The sequence below is a fragment of the Bombina bombina genome, chromosome 2 (assembly GCF_027579735.1).
Source record: "Bombina bombina isolate aBomBom1 chromosome 2, aBomBom1.pri, whole genome shotgun sequence".
Classification (NCBI taxonomy): Eukaryota; Metazoa; Chordata; class Amphibia; order Anura; family Bombinatoridae; genus Bombina; species Bombina bombina.
In genome coordinates, this window is record NC_069500.1 from 1,445,101,397 (window position 1) to 1,445,110,237 (window position 8,841).

Consider the following 8,841-nt stretch of genomic DNA (forward strand, 5'->3'; position numbering starts at 1 on the left):
CAAGTGTGATGTCAGATGTAACGCGTGTAAGGAAGTGTGGGCGTGTGATGTCAGATGTAACGCGTGTAAGGAAGTGTGAGAGTGTGATGTCAGATGTAACGCGTGTAAGCAAGTGTGAGAGTGTGATGTCAGCTGTAACGCGTGTAAGCAAGTGTGAGAGTGTGATGTCAGATGTAACGCGTGTAAGCAAGTGTGAGAGTGTGATGTCAGATGTAACGCGTGTAAGCAAGTGTGAGAGTGTGATGTCAGATGTAACGCGTGTAAGCAAGTGTGAGAGTGTGATGTCAGATGTAACGCGTGTAAGCAAGTGTGATGTCAGATGTAACGCGTGTAAGCAAGTGTGAGAGTGTGATGTCGGATGTAACGCGTGTAAGCAAGTGTGAGAGTGTGATGTCGGATGTAACGCGTGTAAGGAAGTGTGGGCGTGTGATGTCAGAGGTAACGCGTGTAAGCAAGTGTGAGAGTGTGATGTCAGATGTAACGCGTGTAAGGAAGTGTGAGAGTGTGATGTCAGATGTAACGCGTGTAAGCAAGTGTGAGAGTGTGATGTCGGATGTAACGCGTGTAAGGAAGTGTGGGCGTGTGATGTCAGATGTAACGCGTGTAAGCAAGTGTGAGAGTGTGATGTCAGATGTAACGCGTGTAAGGAAGTGTGAGAGTGTGATGTCAGATGTAACGCGTGTAAGCAAGTGTGAGAGTGTGATGTCAGATGTAACGCGTGTAAGGAAGTGTGAGAGTGTGATGTCAGATGTAACGCATGTAAGCAAGTGTGAGAGTGTGATGTCAGATGTAACGCATGTAAGCAAGTGTGAGAGTGTGATGTCGGATGTAACGCGTGTAAGCAAGTGTGAGAGTGTGATGTCAGATGTAACGTATGTAAGCAAGTGTGAGAGTGTGATGTCAGATGTAACGCATGTAAGCAAGTGTGAGAGTGTGATGTCAGATGTAACGCGTGTAAGCAAGTGTGAGAGTGTGATGTCAGATGTAACGCGTGTAAGCAAGTGTGAGAGGTGTGATGTCAGATGTAACGCGTGTAAGCAAGTGTGAGAGTGTGATGTCAGATGTAACGCGTGTAAGCAAGTGTGAGAGTGTGATGTCAGATGTAACGCGTGTAAGCAAGTGTGATGTCAGATGTAACGCGTGTAAGCAAGTGTGATGTCAGATGTAACGCGTGTAAGCAAGTGTGATGTCAGATGTAACGCGTGTAAGCAAGTGTGATGTCAGATGTAACGCGTGTAAGCAAGTGTGATGTCAGATGTAACGCGTGTAAGCAAGTGTGGGCGTGTGATGTCAGATGTAACGCGTGTAAGCAAGTGTGAGAGTGTGATGTCAGATGTAACGCGTGTAAGCAAGTGTGAGAGTGTGATGTCAGATGTAACGCGTGTAAGCAAGTGTGAGAGTGTGATGTCAGATGTAACGCGTGTAAGCAAGTGTGAGAGTGTGATGTCAGATGTAACGCGTGTAAGCAAGTGTGAGAGAGTGATGTCAGATGTAACGCGTGTAAGCAAGTGTGAGAGTGTGATGTCAGATGTAACGCGTGTAAGCAAGTGTGAGAGTGTGATGTCAGATGTACGCGTGTAAGCAAGTGTGAGAGTGTGATGTCAGATGTAACGCATGTAAGCAAGTGTGATGTCAGATGTAACGCGTGTAAGCAAGTGTGAGCGTGTGATGTCAGATGTAACGTATGTAAGCAAGTGTGAGAGTGTGATGTCAGATGTAACGCGTGTAAGCAAGTGTGAGAGTGTGATGTCAGATGTAACGCGTGTAAGCAAGTGTGAGAGTGTGATGTCAGATGTAATGCGTATAAGCAAGTGTGAGAGTGTGATGTCAGATGTAACGCGTGTAAGCAAGTGTGATGTCAGATGTAACGCGTGTAAGCAAGTGTGAGAGTGTGATGTCAGATGTAACGCGTGTAAGCAAGTGTGAGAGTGTGATGTCAGATGTAACGCGTGTAAGCAAGTGTGATGTCAGATGTAACGCGTGTAAGCAAGTGTGAGAGTGTGATGTCAGATGTAACGCGTGTAAGCAAGTGTGAGAGTGTGATGTCAGATGTAATGCGTATAAGCAAGTGTGAGAGTGTGATGTCAGATGTAACGCGTGTAAGCAAGTGTGATGTCAGATGTAACGCGTGTAAGCAAGTGTGAGAGAGTGTGATGTCAGATGTAACGCGTGTAAGCAAGTGTGAGAGTGTGATGTCAGATGTAACGCGTGTAAGCAAGTGTGATGTCAGATGTAACGCGTGTAAGCAAGTGTGAGAGTGTGATGTCAGATGTAACGCGTGTAAGCAAGTGTGAGAGTGTGATGTCAGATGTAACGCGTGTAAGCAAGTGTGAGAGTGTGATGTCAGATGTAACGCGTGTAAGCAAGTGTGAGAGTGTGATGTCAGATGTAACGCGTGTAAGCAAGTGTGAGAGTGTGATGTCAGATGTAACGCGTGTAAGCAAGTGTGAGAGTGTGATGTCAGATGTAACGCGTGTAAGCAAGTGTGGGCGTGTGATGTCAGATGTAATGCGTATAAGCAAGTGTGGGCGTGTGATGTCAGATGTAATGCGTATAAGCAAGTGTGAGAGTGTGATGTCAGATGTAACGCGTGTAAGCAAGTGTGAGAGTGTGATGTCAGATGTAACGCGTGTAAGCAAGTGTGAGAGTGTGATGTCAGATGTAACGCGTGTAAGCAAGTGTGAGAGTGTGATGTCAGATGTAACGTATGTAAGCAAGTGTGAGAGTGTGATGTCAGATGTAACGCGTGTAAGCAAGTGTGAGAGTGTGATGTCAGATGTAACGCGTGTAAGCAAGTGTGAGAGTGTGATGTCAGATGTAACGCGTGTAAGCAAGTGTGAGAGTGTGATGTCAGATGTAACGCGTGTAAGCAAGTGTGAGAGTGTGATGTCAGATGTAACGCGTGTAAGCAAGTGTGATGTCAGATGTAACGCGTGTAAGCAAGTGTGAGAGTGTGATGTCAGATGTAACGCGTGTAAGCAAGTGTGAGAGTGTGATGTCAGATGTAACGCGTGTAAGCAAGTGTGAGAGTGTGATGTCAGATGTAACGTATGTAAGCAAGTGTGAGAGTGTGATGTCAGATGTAACGCGTGTAAGCAAGTGTGAGAGTGTGATGTCAGATGTAACGCATGTAAGCAAGTGTGAGAGTGTGATGTCAGATGTAACGCATGTAAGCAAGTGTGAGAGTGTGATGTCAGATGTAACGCATGTAAGCAAGTGTGAGAGTGTGATGTCAGATGTAACGCGTGTGAGAGTGTGATGTCAGATGTAACGCATGTAAGCAAGTGTGAGAGTGTGATGTCAGATGTAACGCGTGTAAGCAAGTGTGAGAGTGTGATGTCAGATGTAACGCGTGTAAGCAAGTGTGAGAGTGTGATGTCAGATGTAACGCGTGTAAGCAAGTGTGAGAGTGTGATGTCAGATGTAACGCGTGTAAGCAAGTGTGGGCGTGTGATGTCAGATGTAACGCGTGTAAGCAAGTGTGAGTGTGATGTCAGATGTAACGCGTGTAAACAAGTGTGAGAGTGTGATGTCAGATGTAACGCGTGTAAGCAAGTGTGAGAGTGTGATGTCAGATGTAACGCGTGTAAGCAAGTGTGAGAGTGTGATGTCAGATGTAACGCGTGTAAGCAAGTGTGAGAGTGTGATGTCAGATGTAACGCGTGTAAGCAAGTGTGATGTCAGATGTAACGCGTGTAAGCAAGTGTGAGAGTGTGATGTCAGATGTAACGCGTGTAAGCAAGTGTGAGAGTGTGATGTCAGATGTAACGTATGTAAGCAAGTGTGGGCGTGTGATGTCAGATGTAACGCGTGTAAGCAAGTGTGAGTGTGATGTCAGATGTAACGCGTGTAAACAAGTGTGAGAGTGTGATGTCAGATGTAACGCGTGTAAGCAAGTGTGAGAGTGTGATGTCAGATGTAACGCGTGTAAGCAAGTGTGAGAGTGTGATGTCGGATGTAACGCGTGTAAGCAAGTGTGAGAGTGTGATGTCAGATGTAACGCGTGTAAGCAAGTGTGAGTGTGATGTCAGATGTAACGCGAGTAAACAAGTGTGAGAGTGTGATGTCAGATGTAACGCGTGTAAGCAAGTGTGAGAGTGTGATGTCGGATGTAACGCGTGTAAGCAAGTGTGAGAGTGTGATGTCAGATGTAACGCGTGTAAGCAAGTGTGAGAGTGTGATGTCAGATGTAACGCGTGTAAGCAAGTGTGAGAGTGTGATGTCAGATGTAACGCGTGTAAGCAAGTGTGGGCGTGTGATGTCAGATGTAACGCGTGTAAGCAAGTGTGGGAGTGTGATGTCAGATGTAACGCGTGTAAGCAAGTGTGGGAGTGTGATGTCAGATGTAACGCGTGTAAGCAAGTGTGAGAGTGTGATGTCAGATGTAACGCGTGTAAGCAAGTGTGATGTCAGATGTAACGCGTGTAAGCAAGTGTGAGAGTGTGATGTCAGATGTAACGCGTGTAAGCAAGTGTGAGAGTGTGATGTCAGATGTAACGCGTGTAAGCAAGTGTGAGAGTGTGATGTCAGATGTAAAGCGTGTAAGCAAGTGTGAGAGTGTGATGTCAGATGAGAGTGTGATGTCAGATGTAACGCGTGTAAGCAAGTGTGAGAGTGTGATGTCAGATGTAACGCGTGTAAGCAAGTGTGATGTCAGATGTAACGCGTGTAAGCAAGTGTGAGAGTGTGATGTCAGATGTAACGCGTGTAAGCAAGTGTGAGAGTGTGATGTCAGATGTAACGCGTGTAAGCAAGTGTGAGAGTGTGATGTCAGATGTAAAGCGTGTAAGCAAGTGTGATGTCAGATGAGAGTGTGATGTCAGATGTAACGCGTGTAAGCAAGTGTGAGAGTGTGATGTCAGATGTAACGCGTGTAAGCAAGTGTGGGCGTGTGATGTCAGATGTAACGCGTGTAAGCAAGTGTGGGAGTGTGATGTCAGATGTAACGCGTGTAAGCAAGTGTGAGAGTGTGATGTCAGATGTAACGCGTGTAAGCAAGTGTGAGAGTGTGATGTCAGATGAGAGTGTGATGTCAGATGTAACGCGTGTAAGCAAGTGTGAGAGTGTGATGTCAGATGTAACGCGTGTAAGCAAGTGTGAGAGTGTGATGTCAGATGTAACGCGTGTAAGCAAGTGTGAGAGTGTGATGTCAGATGTAACGCGTGTAAGCAAGTGTGAGAGTGTGATGTCAGCTGTAACGCGTGTAAGCAAGTGTGGGCGTGTGATGTCAGATGTAACGCGTGTAAGCAAGTGTGATGTCAGCTGTAACGCGTGTAAGCAAGTGTGGGAGTGTGATGTCAGCTGTAACGCGTGTAAGCAAGTGTGGGCGTGTGACGTTACATGTAACGCGTGTAAGCAAGTGTGGGCGTGTGACGTTACATGTAACGCGTGTAAGCAAGTGTGGGCGTGTGACGTTACATGTAACGCGTGTAAGCAAGTGTGGGCTTGTGACGTTACATGTAAAGGAAGGTAAACATTCCTGGTAATAAAGAATAGGGGGAGGAGTGGTTTGAAACACAGCAGAGGAGGAGATAAAACAATGAGATTTAAAAACAATTTCATAATCGCCCAACAGAAATAAGAAATATTCAGAGGAATTACCCAGTAAGCTTGTAGAGTCTGAGGTTAGATTTAAAGGCAAGAAGGGGTTTAGTTGTATCAGGGGCAATAAGAAGGGGTTTAGTGTGAATTAGAGGCAGTATGAAGGGGTTTAGTGTGAATTAGGGGCAATAAGAAGGGGTTAAGTGTGAATTAGGGGCAATAAGAAGGGGTTAAGTGTGAATTAGAGGCAATAAGAAGGGGTTAAGTGTGAATTAGGGGCAATAAGAAGGGGTTAAGTGTGAATAAGAGGCAATAAGAAGGGGTTAAGTGTGAATAAGAGGCAATAAGAAGGGGTTAAGTGTGAATAAGAGGCAATAAGAAGGGGTTAAGTGTGAATTAGAGGCAATAAGAAGGGGTTTAGTGTGAATTAGGGGCAATAAGAAGGGGTTAAGTGTGAATTAGGGGCAATAAGAATGTGTTTAGTTGTATCAGGGGCAATAAGAAGGGGTTAAGTGTGAATTAGGGGCAATAAGAAGGGGTTTAGTGTGAATTAGAGGCAATAAGAAGGGGTTAAGTGTGAATAAGAGGCAATAAGAAGGGGTTAAGTGTGAATTAGGGGCAATAAGAAGGGGTTTAGTGTGAATTAGGGGCAATAAGAAGGGGTTTAGTGTGAATTAGAGGCAATATGAAGGGGTTAAGTGAATTAGGGGCAATAAGAAGGGGTTAAGTGTGAATTAGAGGCAATAAGAAGGGGTTAAGTGTGAATTAGAGGCAATAAGAATGGGTTAAGTGTGAATTAGAGGCAATAAGAAGGAGTTAAGTGTGAATTAGGGAAAATAAGAAGGGGTTACGTGTGAATTAGAGGCAATATGAAGGGGTTTAGTGTGAATTAGAGGCAATAAGAAGGGGTTAAGTGTGAATTAGAGGCAATAAGAAGGGGTTAAGTGTGAATTAGAGGCAATAAGAAGGGGTTAAGTGTGAATTAGGGGCAATAAGAAGGGGTTACGTGTGAATTAGAGGCAATATGAAGGGGTTAAGTGTGAATTAGGGGCAATAAGAAGGGGTTTAGTGTGAATTAGAGGCAATATGAAGGGGTTAAGTGTGAATGAGGGGCAATAAGAAGGGGTTACGTGTGAATTAGAGGCAATATGAAGGGGTTAAGTGTGAATTAGGGGCAATAAGAAGGGGTTACGTGTGAATTAGAGGCAATATGAAGGGGTTAAGTGTGAATTAGGGGCAATAAGAAGGGGTTTAGTGTGAATTAGAGGCAATAAGAAGGGGTTAAGTGTGAATTAGAGGCAATAAGAAGGGGTTTAGTGTGAATTAGAGGCAATAAGAAGGGGTTTAGTGTGAATTAGGGGCAATAAGAAGGGGTTTAGTGTGAATTAGAGGCAATAAGAAGGGGTTAAATGTGAATTAGAGGCAATAAGAAGGGGTTAAGTGTGAATTAGAGGCAATAAGAAGGGGTTTAGTGTGAATTAGGGGCAATAAGAAGGGGTTAAGTGTGAATTAGGGGCAATAGGAAGGGGTTAAGTGTGAATTAGAGGCAATAAGAAGGGGTTAAGTGTGAATTAGGGGCAATAAGAAGGGGTTAAGTGTGAATTAGGGGCAATAGGAAGGGGTTAAGTGTGAATTAGAGGCAATAAGAAGGGGTTAAGTGTGAATTAGGGGCAATAAGAAGGGGTTAAGTGTGAATTAGGGGCAATAGGAAGGGGTTAAGTGTGAATTAGGGGCAATAAGGGGTTAAGTGTGAATTAGAGGCAATAAGAAGGGGTTAAGTGTGAATTAGGGGCAGTATGAATGGTTTTAGAGGGGTGTCAGTGGATACAGTGCAGTTGACAGTAGTAAAACTTCCCTCCATCTTGTGACTGGCGACTCTCTGACATTCCGCCGCACACTGCGCATGTGCACTGTCAATCTCCGTACTTTTAGCCACAAGACTATGTTTTCCATCCCACTGCGCATGCGTACAAGCTGCTTCCATCATGAGAATGGCACCGTATGGATACGTTGGTCTCAGGCATCACCATATATATAGCAAAGACCCGCCCACACATGCGCAGTGTTGAGCGCCATCTTGTGACTGGCGCCGAGTCTCAGCCCTTAGTACTTATACATCAGTGCGCTCACGCTTCTTCAGCTCGCCAGCGTGGGCACTCGCCCTTTCCGTGCTCACCTCGTTTCTCAGAGGGTCCATTTTGTACACCGACTGTAACTGGTTCCTGAGACGCATCGCGATCACCATCGGGCCCGGAGACGCCATCTTGGTCGGGACCGAGCGTCACTTCCGGTAGCTTCGGGAGGCGTGTAGTGTGGGCACGAGATACTGTGCTGTGATTGGCCACTTCGCATTATGGGCGAGGTCAGTATATGTCAGTTATGTTTAATGTTGTCATGGTTACAAAATGTAAGGTACAACTAGAGACTCATTACTGCCCTAGTGTGTTGCTGCCCAACTGACAGCGCTATAACCACTGGCATTGCCCAGTACCTGTAGCTTGTAGGTGTATTATATCTTAAATAGGACCCCCTGCAGGACAACTATACATCATCATCTATCTGACCCTGCATCATACCTCATATCAGACCCCTTATCCTGCAGTCCCTTAACCACATCATACCTCAGATCAGACCCTCACACTGCAGTCCCTTAACCACATCATACCTCAGATCAGACCCCTTATCCTGCAGTCCCTTAACCACATCATACCTCAGATCAGACCCTCACACTGCAGTCCCTTAACCACATCATACCTCAGATCAGACCCCTTATCCTGCAGTCCCTTAACCACATCATACCTCAGATCAGACCCTCACACTGCAGTCCCTTAACCACATCATACCTCAGATCAGACCCTCACACTGCAGTCCCTTAACCACATCATACCTCAGATCAGACCCCTTACCCTGCAGTCCCTTAACCACATCATACCTCAGATCAGACCCTCACACTGCAGTCCCTTAACCACATCATACCTCAGATCAGACCCCTTACCCTGCAGTCCCTTAACCACATCATACCTCAGATCAGACCCCTTACCCTTCAGTCCCTTAACCACATCACACCTCAGATCAGACCCCTTACCCTGCAGTCCCTTAACCACATCATACCTCAGATCAGACCCTCACCCTGCAGTCCCTTAACCACATCATACCTCAGATCAGACCCCTTACCCTGCAGTCCCTTAACCACATCATACCTCAGATCAGACCCCTTACCCTTCAGTCCCTTAACCACATCACACCTCAGATCAGACCCCTTACCCTGCAGTCCCTTAACCACATCACACCTCAGATCAG

The 8,841-nt window shown here is 45.7% G+C and overlaps 1 protein-coding gene across 2 annotated transcripts in view; it reads right to left on the reverse strand.

Moving 5' to 3' along the window:
• Nucleotides 1-7,866, reverse strand: part of PCGF1 (polycomb group ring finger 1) — a 150,062-nt gene extending 142,196 nt beyond the window's left edge. For both annotated transcript variants that reach the window (XM_053704413.1, XM_053704412.1), the window contains exon 1: nt 7,718-7,866. In XM_053704413.1, coding sequence (XP_053560388.1) covers nt 7,718-7,804 — 87 coding nt within the window. In that variant the 5' untranslated portion in view covers nt 7,805-7,866. The remainder of the gene's footprint in view (nt 1-7,717) is intronic.
• Nucleotides 7,867-8,841: the final 975 nt, after the last annotated feature.